The sequence below is a fragment of the Hermetia illucens genome, chromosome 6 (assembly GCF_905115235.1).
Source record: "Hermetia illucens chromosome 6, iHerIll2.2.curated.20191125, whole genome shotgun sequence".
Lineage (NCBI taxonomy): Eukaryota > Metazoa > Arthropoda > Insecta > Diptera > Stratiomyidae > Hermetia > Hermetia illucens.
This window is the reverse complement of record NC_051854.1, coordinates 2,040,429-2,055,338: the sequence shown is the minus strand read 5'-3', so window position 1 is coordinate 2,055,338 and position 14,910 is coordinate 2,040,429. Positions and strand designations below refer to the sequence as shown.

The 14,910-nt window shown below is 37.5% G+C and overlaps 1 protein-coding gene across 1 annotated transcript in view; it reads left to right on the top strand.

Annotated features, from left to right (window-relative positions):
- The window catches only part of LOC119658661 (peroxidase), a 45,374-nt gene that overhangs the window by 9,204 nt on the left and 21,260 nt on the right, over nt 1-14,910 (top strand). The window contains exon 2 of the mRNA XM_038066214.1: nt 14,477-14,690. Coding sequence (XP_037922142.1) covers nt 14,479-14,690 — 212 coding nt within the window. The 5' untranslated portion in view covers nt 14,477-14,478. The remainder of the gene's footprint in view (nt 1-14,476; nt 14,691-14,910) is intronic.

Below are 14,910 nucleotides of genomic sequence, written 5' to 3'. Positions count from 1 at the left end.
GGCAAACAGGAGAAGAAGGGACATAACAGGAGAGGAGTTCGGACAGGATATTGTAAAAGGTGCTAAGAGCTTGATCACACGTTGAGTTGCATAATATGTGGTCCCAGTCGATAAATGCTAAAGCTGAGTCGGGACCGTAATTTGCGCGTAGTTTTTAACGGGGAGCTCCATTTCAAATTCAAGTGGGGGTGGTGAGCGACAAGGGGAGAACAAATGTTTATAAAAAAAGAGGGGAAATATGGGAGAGGTTGTTGGAAGGAATTAGAAGGCTAGGATGATTAGGCCAGTGGGGTATAGGGAGGTTAAAATTTCCACAAAGGAAAAAAGGGAGGGAAGGGAATAAAACTGTATGGAGTTCAGACAAGGTCTCAAACATTTTTTCGTACAGGTGAGAAGGGCAAGCACAAGGGTCGTATATACAAAATAAAATGAACAGGAGGGAGTTGGGCGGGGAGATACGAAGAGCAACACAGTCATAAGAAAAGCCAGAAAAGGAGAAGACGAGTTCGGCGCGGAGTACATCTTTTATTGCAATTAAGACCCTACCGCCACTTCGGGGAGCTCGGAGTTTAATATGGCATCGTCCAGCCAGCTTTCGGAAATACAGATGGCATGGTGTTGCTGAACCAGCGCGAATAATTTGAAGGCCCCCAGCTTGGTTCTTAAACCCCTAACATTTTGATAGAACAGACGGGCAGTAAATACGGATCCAGTTACATTGTCTGCAAGGCAGGCGGGTTATCCTGAAATTTACTCGCGAATTGGCTTGCATGGCTTGATGAACACACCTTCAGGCCAGAAGGAAGGATTGCCGATGACGTCAAATTCGTATAGCTAAGTGAGCTTGAAATAAGCTAGCACTCGGTCGGTGTTGCTGTTTTGTGTCAGTTTGAAACAAGACAGAGGAGAAAGTAAATCGTATATACGTTACATTGGGCAACAAAACACCCGTAGTATCTCCGTTATGGCAATCTACACTTTCTGGGAACCTCATTCGGTTCCATATCAGGGCGTTTTCTCTCAGAGAGAATTCTCATTCAAATACGTCAAATAACTATGAATACGTAGTTTTGATAACGCGTCTTTAATTTAGTGGGCTTATCAAGTTAACAACCACACTTATTGTATATACATTGGGAGAGGGAACGTGCCAAAGGCGCTCTTTCGACACACTGTTACCTATTAATTTTCGCTAAATAGCAGTCCGTTGTAGATGCCTCTCCCCATAATCTCCATATTGCACCGAATAAGCAGTTCGAGCGATATAATGCTGGGTCTGCAGGTGAGTTATTGCGTTTGGGAATATTTCATTCTTTAGGCATGCCTTGAGTGTGTTGACTATTAAATAGAGCCTAGATTTCATTGATAACTTTAAAGTTTTTTAGGGAATGCCAATCAAATCTGACGCTTTAGTGTAACCAATTCTTCCCTGCATTTCCATTAGTTTCTCCTTAGTAAGTGGATATGTCAGGCAACAACATTGTGCGTACTGTGATCTTTGTCGTTGTAGCATTTTTACCTCTACCCTGTAAGCCCAACTCAAGAGTTTATATCGGCATCATCAAACTGTTGTTTGAAGTGGTTTTCTTTGCCTCCTTGGTAATCTTTTTATTGTTATATTGCTTCAATGCTTCATCTTAATAACTACAGCCTCTACTTGCTTGGAGCTACTTTTGGATCCGGCCGGGTCTGAACCGTCAAAAGTTGTCAGTTTTCGCAAATCAGGGGTCAACTCGAACTGGTCTTTTAATCATTTCCAAATTTTCTTGCTCATTATTGTCAGTTTAGTGTAAGCATCGCAATAATGAAGCCGAAATGGTAACTTAACAAAATTTCACCTACTCCAACTCCTCCCGCATTCACTCCAATATATTGAAACATGATGAAAATAAGTACTAATGACATCTTCTTCTATATTTCCTTCTCCAATCCCTAAAGTGAGATTTGCAATAACCCCACTGATAGAGCAAAATGGTACAGAGTAGCGAACCGAGCTCCTGGGTAGGGCCTGAAGGAAGCTGATGGGTACTATTCCGCATAGATGCCGTTGACGAAATATTTAGAAAATTGATGGACAGCGCAGATCCTTTTTAAACAATCCCAGCTCAATCCTTATCCAATAGCAAAACTTTTGTCATTATGGTAGAATAATGGAAAAATTTTGAATTGGAGATGAAAAAGTCTGAATTTGATTTGCAAAACATATATATGCCTGAATTATACGAAACCATTTGAATACTTCCGGTTTCTTTTAAGTACTTAGGCATTTCAAGCAACGATTTAACCCTAAGCGTATAATTTTCAAAAAGTATTGAAGTGCAATAAGTACGTATATCTCTTACGAAAAATTTGGGATCTTCGGCAAATGAAAACGACTTTGCAAACGTTAGCTCTATCTTAAAAATCTCTTTAACTTCATTTGCAAAACTGTCCCCATTTCACTTTCAAATGAAGCGATTATTTGCCAAAAAACTGCACTTACAAAATCATTATGCATCTGTCTCAAATTGCCGACAGCACTTTCGCGACCTTTTCTCCATAAGTAATGATCATGAAAAGGTAGAAAAAATTGTCTGGTACACCTGAATAGTTGCAGCAATAAATTTGTGTTAAATGCACCATGCCATAAATTTAGATACGAAAAGTACATCATTTCAACTGAATTGTGGATATGCAATTTAATGAATACACCTTTCTGTTTGGTCAAATTACGGAACCGAAAATCTTACAGCATCTTACATCACTTACATCATAAATATATGACAAATGTGAGCAACTGAAGATTGTTTTATTGCAAAAATTGTTGAAATTCGAATTTGCGCTTCAGTGTTACATGCAATATTGACCCTTTAAATCTGACGATGTAAGAATTGATTTTTATTCCTTGTTATGAAAGATTAATTGATGAAATCGTTATATAAGATAAAGTAAATTATCTGAAGATATTAATATATATTTTTTTCTGTTTCAGGTAAATTTCTTTTTCCAATTATGTGGTTACATCTTGGGTAATCTTTTCGTGTGGCCAGGATAAGTCAGGCAAGTTGGCAAAATGACCAATGACCCATACTTAAATTAAGTTTTCTGCACAAACGCAAGTTTATTTTTTTGACCTTAGTTCTATTCGCTCAAATTTCATTATATCTTATATACATATGTGTGCAGATTTTTTTTCTATAAATTTAATTAAATTATTTTTCTACAAAAAATTCATGTTTCCAGCTTGAAAACTAATTCAATTATAATGAATTTCTTAGATAATTCTAAATCCCTCTGTCTGGCGAATATTAAATGATAGGAATTCCCCCATACTACAGTGTAGTAACCTTTGATATAATTGCCAGAAACCACACCACGATATTAGTTTGAAAAATGATAAATTACTTGTTGAAAAATTCCAAGCATTGTAATTACAAGCCCACACTCGACATTTATTGTTGAAAATAGGATTATTGACCTTTTTCTCTTCAAAGTTTTACACAAGCTGACCCAAATTCCACGAATCTACTTTCCTGCATTGTATTCTTGCAATTGCTAATTTGGCAAAGCCAAGAAAAGAAGAACAATAACCGCGAAATTGACTACCATCCTCAATGCATCTACTTATTAAAATCCAATGAAACTAACTCACGATCTAAATGTTTCTAAATTGCAATTTAGCTTTTTTGTCTCTAGCTTTACCACCAAGTTCACTGACTGCATATTAATTCCTCATTTTACCATTAATCATATTCGCATAGTGCAATCAACAATTGTTCAAAGAACTGAAGTAACTTTTCGATTCCAAAAGTATCTTTCCATCCATCTTTCTGCACGAGCTCAATATGCAAGGTTACACTTTGAATTTTCTAGATTAATATGAAATTTGCTTTGGTCAATTGAGAATCTTGCATTGCACATTACCAGCAAATAAGATACGACTAATTATAGTATATCCAAGATACTCTGGCAGAACTAATTTATTTCTTCGCGAAAAGAAACGCGGAGTGGTTGGGCATGTTATGAGAAAGTTATCGCATTATTTTGCCGACAAGTACGATGAACACAAAAGGAAATGCAACAATCTTTGGCCACTGGCACAAGCACTTGCACGGTAATAAGTGGATGGAGGTTGTTAAGAAAGACCAACGTAAGTTGGCATTGACCATGACCCACCTGACAATGGCTGCGAGATGATGAGGCGATGTAATGCGAGAAAGTAATCTTACTGAGATGATAATAATGAGATTTGGAAGTGCAAAAACCGGTTGAAGTAGAAATGAACGTAATATCTTATCTGGTCGAATATAGATAAATATGGAAGTCTTGATAATGAGATGTTTGCAAATAACCAGTTAGACATATATGAATAATATTTAGTATTGAAGTAAATGTTTATTACTCGTTAATTATCTCTCAGTTGATTTGAAATAACAAGACGAAACCGAGAGTGGTTGTAGTTTGAGCTTTTCACTGGAGTTTTGTTGTTTTTATGTGTCTTTCACCACTATTTCCACTAATATAATAATATATGTTTACCGATAAGCCATGTGATAGGTTTTATGATTACTGATCTTATTGCCAGAGAAATCCATTATAGATACACATCTGTAATTAATCAGCCGAATTTCTGATTCTGACCAAAAATGCTCCATACTCCCCTCAAGGGATTCTCGGTTTGATATTGCTTTACGAGACTGATCCTTTCAAGTAACCAACTACTTCAAAACACTACAATTGCTCTCATCTAGAATGGTCTTATTCTTTCTGAATTGAGGCTTAACAATATACTCAAAGTCTTCCCTACTTGTTAGAGGTGGCTAAAAGCGATAGAAATTTGTAAACTGCAAATTTTGAAATTTTGTTGCTACTGAAACGTGTACAACACCTCGTATACGGACTACCCCTAGGACCTAAACCTTTTAAAAATTAGAACCTCAGGCTGAGACAATATGTCTTAGCGGGAATATTTTCCTGGACACACTATCCCTTCACCTTCAAAAAGTCACGGTGCAACCGTCGACAATCGAGGATGATGCCGAATGCCGGGATTGTGCGGTATACTTGTAGTAGGTTCAAAACTACTACTTTATTCCGAAAATTAGCAGAGATTGCATTCAAAATCGCGGCACTAGCAGCTATGGTCTATAAGTGACACGTCCGCAAGACGCTGGTATATTTGGTCTTGTTCCTTTACCCTAAAGAATAATAAAGACCTTGAACATCAGACCATCAGTTCATTGGTTGCTACCATTCGCGGTACTAATAGTGTCGCGCCCAAGTCGGCCGATATATCACACTCAACGGTCAATTTAGGGCAATGTATCTCGATTCGACAACAGTTTTTGCAAGCTGAACACTGCTATCGTTTTCTCAACATCCAACATCGCATTGATAAACCTTGAATCTTCATAGGAGAAAACTTCTTTGATATCAAGAACAAGTCAACATATTTTACTCCGATTTAAAGCAATAGAATTGTTGTCTATTGTATCTGTTTCCGTTTCTGATTAATCTGTCCATAATGGAATAAAACTTGCATGCAAACTAGACATCTTCTTTGCAAAATAGATTTCTAAGTACATCAAACTAGCTTTGCATCATTAAGTATCTTTAGTAACAACTGCACGCGTAACATGTTATGCATAAATAGACATTTTCAAATTCAGGTCAAAATCATTCTCTTCTAATATTGTCTAGGATTTCTCAATTTCCATTATACTTTCTATTGGGAAACAAATAGTTTTAAATTCCATATTTATATTTCATTTAGTCTAAATATCCATTCAATACTAAATACATGATAATTGCATAATGCTGACGTTATATTTACTGCGAAGAAGGCATTTTAATTAGTGGATCAGACATGCATCTAACATGGTACCATTGCCATCTACCATCTGATTCTCAAGTATATCTATTACGAAATAATTTGTGTAAAAATATATTTTATTCATTAAATCAGTAAATGGTGCATTTAAAAAAAAACGTACACGCATAAATTTGTGAACGAGATTATCTTTTTCAACTTCGGTAGTGAAATTTTCAAATGGATGGCAATTTTGTTGCTGAAAACTCAGAGCCGCGAATCATTAACCCAATTAGAGGATTTATTTATTTATGCAGTTTTTACGATAAAAAAAGAGCAGTAAAGTAAAGTAAGATAAAAATTGATTCCAATTGACCTTGTGGGTCAAAAGTTGTTTTGGTTTTTACTTTGTTAATTATGTACATACTCATGTTGCTGCTTTGCTAAAAGGCTATGTTAACAATTCCATTTCGAATGATACATATAGATTGGAATCCTAAGTATGTCTCACAATTGTGATTGGTTATAATTAAGGATTTAAAAAAAAAAATAGGGCTCAGTGTGAGTGGGAGGTGGCCTCTCCTATAGAATTGTCTATCATCATATGTTGAGTAGTTTAATAACCATTGCACGAAGGTTGAATAGAAGAAAGAAGCATGCTTTTGCCATTTTGGGTAAATTAATTTTCAATGCGCAAATGCAGCATTTCCCGAACCAGTTTTCCCCTATATCAGTGCAAGTTCTTCCAAGGAGCAAAAAGACAGGCAGAGGGGAATATGAAGATTACTTCAAGTAACTCGTACTGATGAAGCGGCCAACAGTTCCCTGATTAATACGTCACTTTAACAACGTCACCAATTTATTCGAGCTCTCCGATATTTTGTAGGACGAGACCTTGGATGAAACTCATTGTTGATATCATAGTCATTTCCACAGTATCTGCTTTTAAGTCAGTCTGGGATTTCGGAATTTAGAGATCCAAAAAATAAGATTATTGCATTCTCATAAGGGTTCCCTTTGGACACCAGCAAAAGTTTTTCCAATAAACTCAAACTCAAAGGACATTTGCCAAACAAAACTGTAGAGATTCAGTAGCACTTTTATATGGACTTCTTTGCATCCCTTGTTTTTTCTGCACAGGCCGGCCAACATACAGTAGAACTGTACGTTAGGATGGATCGGACTACGTTTGTGGACATCCAAAAAACCAACCCCTCAGGAAGTCTTCTTTTAACTTGGGATCCAGGATCATGCCTAGAAACCTTACATTGAAGCAAAGTGACAATCTTTATCGATTTAAATAACTTCAGTTCCGTTTTGGTTGGATTTATACCGAACCTTGCTCTTTCCTAATGTGTCCATAATCTCATTCTTAACGAAAAGAAATATCCCTGACACAAATATCACGAACACCAGCACCTTCGCCTCCCACTTGTTCAGTTTATAAATCCATCGCTATTAACTAGAGCACCAGAAGGGTTACGCCATCCCGTATCGTCCTTCTACTCACAGTTTTGGTCAAGTGGATATCTTCCAGATCAGATTAGATTATTGTGGTCCTTAACATAAATACTACCCCACCAATCCTATTTTGGTTAGAGCCTCCTCGATGAATTTGGTACACTCATTTTTGAATGCTCCCTCTCTGTCCAGGAATGCTTAGCTGTATATTGCATATAGTGAAGCGTGCGAACAACCGTGCGAACAACCGTGCTAATTATTTCCTTAAGAAGGGTTGCCTTTAAATTTTCTTTTCAGGTAGACATGCTGGAACTTAAAGAAGGGCATTCTCTCCATGATCGCCCTTTGGTGGATGTCCTGGACGGGCTCTAAACTCTTCAACACGAAAGAGGTGAGACTGATTGAACGAAAGTCCTTTGCGGGCTCATAGCTGAGCTCTAAACTCTTCAACACGAAAGAGGTGAGACTGATTGAACGAAAGTCCTCTGCGGGCTCATAGCGCACGCGGAAAACTCGATAAATCTCTACAAACTACGGCCTAACCCCAGGAGATTCATATGCGGAAAACCAATTTATAGTCCAACTGATTATATGCACGGTAATAATCGATTTAATAATCTCACAAGAGTGGAGCTCCATACCTTCCAAAGAAGGTTCTGACTTACAGTCTTCCTCGCTGATGGGAAAGTGCATTTGGACTTGCACTTTCAGGGTCTGACTACAAGATTCGGTCCATAAAACTTTCGACTTCTTGCGAAAGGATGAGTTGCTGTGCTTCTTGGTCAGAAACTTCATATTTCTCACGGAATCGTTGGAGCTTTCAATATTCTGACAATTATCCAGCCAAGATGGCTTTCTCAATGCCTGACGACTGGCAACGGGGCACTATCTGTCCCATACATAAAAAGGGGATATCAGGCAGTGCAACAATTATAGAGGTATCACGTTGCTGAATACCATCTATAATATATTCTCCGCTATCTTGCTAGGCTCCTATCTAGGGTCGAAAATCACAACCGATAACAGCTATGATTATGAAATCCGTGCACAGTTGTTGGCAGTCAACAGAGCCTATTTCAGCTGACAAAAACTGTTCCGCTCGAAACGTCTCATCATAGGGTCAAAGAACTTGAGAACGGAATCGCAAAGTCGAAACGGATAGAACGAATACATCACATCCGATGGAGGTTGAACTGCAGAATCCAGAAATTGCGATAGTAGAGCAGGGGGAGAGCTAAAAACCACCACCCTGGCTTCAGCTCCTTCGTAAATACTTTGCTGCGAATACTCAACACAAACCACCTAATTGATATTTATGCCTACATATTACACAATTTTTCCGAGTTGAGAGTTCAATTAACTTTAAAACGTGCAGTGAGTATCTATTGTTTGCAAAAAAAAAAACATCAGATAAACATAGTATCTTAATTAAACCAATAACCCTAAGAAAAAATAAGTGAATGGTAATAATTAAACGGTTATCATTCATTCATTTTCTACGATTTATTGATTACATTTATTGCCTCTTATACCTGCATTTTTCCGTAAGTAATTTGCAGTACATCGAACACACCATTGAATATTACCTCCTCAATCAAAGTTCCATGCAATTCAAAATTTTACAAATTACAAAGTTATGTCGGCATATGTGCAAATTTCAAGTCACATGACTAAAATTACTACACGACTATAGTGATGTAAGGAAATGCGTGCAGTTGGAATATCATAAATTTAACTACATTTTTAATAGCAGGTACATAATACAGTGTATACACTGTAAACCTCACTTCATCATTGCGGCTTAGAAAAGAGGAAAGCAATTTCTGAAAAAAGGTCACGTCACGCTTTTTGTGCGCAAAAATGCAGTAACAGGTTGAAATTATTCAAACTGCACAGGTTCAACTTAATATAAATCAGATCAGAAAAAATATGCATAATGTGCCACGTTTGCCTTGATATCTGAGACATACCGGGAATTCCTGGGAAAATTAGCGGTCAGAAGAAATAGATAGACGCTAATTGACAAGTTATGTACGCTGTAATTCGCAGAGATTGTATGTAATTGAATCTGAAATTATCTGGTATACATATGGCAGGCAGAAATCGATGTAACTTGTTCCCAAAATTAATTTTTTCTAACGAGATACTTGCTTTCTCTGATCAAAAGTTTTCTGCACAACATTCTTTCTTAATAGAGAGGTTTGAATTTAAAGTGATGCAATTTGGAATGATGAGATCATGGTTGACTCTTGGGATCGTGCCAACCACTCTCAACACTACTCTGCAGGGTTTACGCATCCAAATAGGGTAATACCAAAAGGACTAAACACAGGAGATTCAAATTTCAGCGCAATTGTTCGAAACTGTATGATGGTTATTGCGCGAGGAAAATTCCACGCATCAAGTCGTGTCCCTTAGACACTTGCTTTGCTGCGCCTGTATTCAGTCATCTTAAGTAATACAAACTTTTGTCACCAATCGAGAATCTTCGTTAAGGAGCGTCAAGTAAATAGAGCCCAATTCTTATTATTTCTCAAGAGGGAAAACATGAGAGCCCAAGTTGTGCTTCTAGCGGGGCAAGCTCCTCATTCTGGAAAAAATTAGAGTGGTTGGTTTGGTCCTGCAGCAAATGTGAGGAAGAAAAGTGGAATTGTCTTACTTACTCAATCTTAAGACGAAGATATCTCAGAAGGATCATCAAAGCGCAAAATTTATTTACTGAGATGTTCACGGCATACCTTAAAGGAGCTGTGTTTCCCATACAGTGGAGACAACAGAATTACGAATTGTTATGAGAGAAATCGAAAAGGAAAACATAGAATTAGATAAACATCAGTACAAGGTACATCTCATTACGCCTTTAAAACACGACATAATCGTTTTGGCAAGTACCCCCGGTACCTCCTGATCTTTCACCATCTACTTAAAACGCTCGACACAAAATTCAGGAGCGAATTCTACCTTCCTTTCGGTCAATTTGGTAGCAAAGCTTCACTGGATAGCGTTAACGTATTATAATGGGTGCATTATACAAGTGATGCGCATTTACCGGGAAAAACAGATTTGTTCATCCGATTGGTACAGACGGTTAAAATTCTTCAAAATAGTCTCCTCCTGCATCGATACACCTGCGGAGACGATTCTACCACGTCTGGAAAGCACCTTGAAACTCCTCGACTGGAATGCCTCCCAGGAACCTTGTAACTTGAGCTTGAATATTCTCCAACAATTCCCAGTGCTTTCCCTTCAGTTCTTTTTTCAGTCGGGGGGACAAAAAAAGTTACATGGAGCCAAGTTAGTGCTGTAAGGAAACTGGGGCACCATAGAGGTCTTGTTCTAGGTCAGGATGTTGGTAACGATGAAGGCCGTGTAGCTGGAGACATTGTCATGGTGAAGCATCCTTGCGATACAAACTCAAAATGGATGGGGAGGTTAGATATTGTCTTCTATTTGTAGTTAAGTCTAAAATTGATAGACCAGCAGCTTACTCCAAACTACAATTTTATTTTATAGTGTATATATATAGTTCGGGAGCAACTTACTCCCTTCATCAGTACAAAGCTTTGATGGGCTGCTGATGGCAGCAAGTGTTCAAATATTTTCCTTTGGGGGATTAGATGCGAGAAGGGGGAAGGGATGAAACTGGTATGATAGGAATTGTATCGGTTCTCGGAGTGGGTTTATAAGAAAGATGTGTGAATGGTTTTTACCTCATCGTAGCTGTCGTAGGAGCCACAAACCTTAAATATTCCAGAAGGCAATTTAGAGTTGGTTATCATCGCATTGGATGAGAAGATCTTTTTTGAGTGATATGTGCGCCGTGTCTCAAAAAGGAGTTACATAATGGCACCCTACATCAGTAACTCATTCACTTCAAACAAGCCTCCCACAGTGTTCGAATTTTCGTCCCAAGACGCCTATTCGCCGCTTAGTACATGGCGTAGTTCTGGTTATTTATCGCTGTTTGCTGCTACTTAAATGCCGACAACCTCTATCAACATTTTGAAAACCTCTTCGCACACTTATTACTCGTAAACCTCCTACTGTGCTTAACTCATTAAAGTCCAATCAATTCCACTTCCAATTTTCCTCATATGATCAATCATGAAAGCAACACCAGCTGGAGAAAGATAAATAAACATGAAACCATTTTTCTCATGCTTTATTATTGCATAACCGATATCTCGATCGCAACGATCTGGAAATGGATGCATATTTACCTAAACTGGATTAACATGCAAATGCACTTGGCACCTATTTAGCATTTCCACTTGTTCAGAGTAGGCCAAAAAGTCTGTGTGCCAATCGGCCTGCATAAGACAAGTATTAAGGCAGAAATGAACTTACACTGTGCACCCGTATCATGTATCTTTCCTGAAAGTAAGAATTTCGCAAGAACTTCAATTTAAAGTGGATTTTGAAAATCTTTTCATGGTAGATTGGTAGACAAAGATAAGAAATAAGTTTTTTGCTAGAAAGTGCGTTGCATGAGAAAGGTCGTAAAGGGATTTGAGAAGAATGAGCGGCTCTAAATGTTTTGTAAGTTCCTTCTTAGATGTAGATGGATTAGGTTTATATCGTACCCAAATATGGGCTAATGTTACTCAATGATAATTTCGTCATTCTTGCAGGTCTAGAGCAAATGGGAAATCTCAGGCCAATGACATTAAGATTCATAGTTCTACCTTCACCAACCTTCTTGTAGTCAGTGAGTTCAACTGTATAGAATGGCACTCTGCATTTTAAACAGGGACTGTAAGTTCGGAAATTCCATAACTAGTTCATGCAGTTTTAGATGACAATTGCATATAACCCTGTCAATCAGAAGCCAACGTGCAAGACCTTGGTCTATGCACCACAAAACCATAAGCAATTCCGCCATTCTACAAATGATCGTGCGCAACTAATAACGTCCGGTATTATAAAACACAATTCATTCATACAGGAATTAAATTAGAGAAATCTTGTTACCTATACCACTACCAAACAACCCGTGCTCTCAGATATGGTAATAAAACTATAGCAGAAAAGAATTTCTTATCGTGCCTTCATTAAACGCACGAATTAATGAAAGAACAGCCAATCGACCAGCCGACCAGCAAACCAACGAACAATGCAAAAAAGATAACTATCACCGAATGATTTACAAACTATCCAAGGCTCGTATCTGGAGCCAGGCATGATCCCATTTCAACATAACACCAATAGCTCTACGATAAAAAACCGGTGACAACTATCGTCATGTCTTGCTCAATAGTATTGTAAGGTAGCGGTAACCACGGGTCTAACTATGCCGTAACGCTTTATTTTAATCTTATTATAAATATCTTAGAAAATTATATAAACAAACATTTAAGATATTTGAAGGAAGTTGGAAGTTAGGTTTGGTATGAGAACAGTTGAGGGAAGCTAAGTTTTGCAAAGGAGTAACCAGTTGATGACATTTGGAAGATTAATGGATAGTATTAAGCGGGGCAGAATCCGGGAAGAGCAATAATGGATTTTCCGGAGGGGCTCGGAAATGTGGTACAACCAACTCCTTAAAGAGAGTTTCATAGTGGTGAGAGATAAAAGGTTACAGGTTCAAATATGGTAGAAGTAGTTTCTTGCTTAGATTAAAAACGCCTTCCTGAGTCAGTTGATATATGAAGCAGTTTAGAGAATTTTCGGGGATTGAATATAAAAATGATCCTTATTTCGTAAAATTCGTATTTCGGGATTTCATCTGTACGTGTTGAAATTGAAAAAGTAAACAATGGCTGATGAGGTAACTGCAGACCATATTTTAGCAATCTGTATTCAGATAAAAATTGCAACTGGTTTGCGGTATTTGCGAAATATCTAACTAACAAACTAAGTTTCAACTAATCAAAGTAACAACCCCCTTAAATATCTACAAAATTATTCACGTGTGGCATGCAATACATTACGGATATACAATAGCTGGGACCATTTAAATAGCATTTAACTTGGAATAATTAATGCTAGTTCCATAGTTGTAGGAAATGTTGGGAATTTCTACACTAGAATAAGTTCATGAATTTATCATTCAACAAGATCACGCAATTGGCTAGTCATGCTCTTGATGAATGGCATTGTAGTTTCATATTACATGATAAATAGTTACAAATCCATTAGTAGAAAAGATTCAGATATTTGTAAATGTGCCATTTTAAAGTGAAAACTGAAGGAAACCTTGAGTTTTAACCCAAAACTTTGAATAGCAGGTGTTTAAGCCTGAAATGGTCGACTAGATTTCTATCGATTTTATGAATCAACTGTCTGGCACTGCAACTGACTTTAGTTAATTTCCGATTGTTAAATTGAATTTAATTAATTTCAGGAAAAATAAATTGCGATTTCGTAGTTAAGATAGGGTATAAATGTTAGCATCACTCATTTCAACCTGGAATGATTGTATTGTGACCTCTCCTCTAATTTTAAGTATCAGTGGTGAAAATGAGGGATCAACAAATTGATAGGGTTGTGGGACCTAAAACCAGTAAGGTTGAGTTCATCACCCTCTTTTAAGGATAGTTCTCCTTGTTTCCAATAATCGCGGCAATGAGGGGGATCGATCCGTTCCTCGGCGAAGCCAACCAATGTGCTGGGGTTGATCACATGGCCTTCTCCCAATAAAAACGGAACTTAAATACACAAAAGGGCTGCTGGATGGGGAAAACTCAGTCGCAGCTTGGCGAAAGGTGGTTTTATTGGGAAAAAATACTGTACTCGCAGAGATCGTGAACCCTGAAGCTAGTCCTTTGAAGATTTCCAACTCTCAAAAAAAAGAAGAAAAACTATAGATAGGGATGTTATTTCGGTTAATGTAGCTGTTCATTCCGATGTGAGCGCTCTACTCTTACTGCTTCTAGCAGATCCAGATAACTCTCAGCATCATATCCTTGTACATGCGGGTGGTCTGACACCTGCTTAATATTGAGATTCAGTGCTTTTATTTGATTCCAAAGTTTCTCGTAAATTTCCATTCTCCCACTGGATCTTTCAAGGATATGACAGAATCGGAAGTTTTTCGGCTCTTTATTCTATAAAAGAAGGAAGTAACCTTAATTACTGCTACATTATATGTTAAACTTCACGCAATATTATAAAAAACAATATTCAATAAAACAGCCTCAACCGATAAATAAATTTTCACGCCTACCCAACATTCCAAGATTTCAATATCTATCGATTAAAATCTTTTACCTTCTTTCTTTCCTACAGTCATGACGCTTATAACCTTTATTTTGTCATTGCTACTGGTGTATACCAATGCATCAAAGCTAATCTCATCATCTACGTTTAATGTTGTGCACCATACACCAACGGGATTGCCGCAGCATCCAATATTAACAGCACTACCCAGTTCAGCAGCATCACGATTTGCATTCGGCAATACACAACCAGCTACATCATTTGGTGGGCCGAGCTTTTTTGGGTAAGTAGTAAACAATGAGAATTTATCTAAATATTCACAGATATAGTAATAAACTTAGATTAAATGTTAATGTCAAGATGAAATGCCAGCAGATTGCGGCACGGTTGTATTAATTTCGTGCTAAGTATAAATGAAGGACTATGGTGGTCACACCTAGGTTCTGTGTTATTTTATGTAAATAATTTCGTTCAGATTAATGGTATTAGATTGAAATTACGGT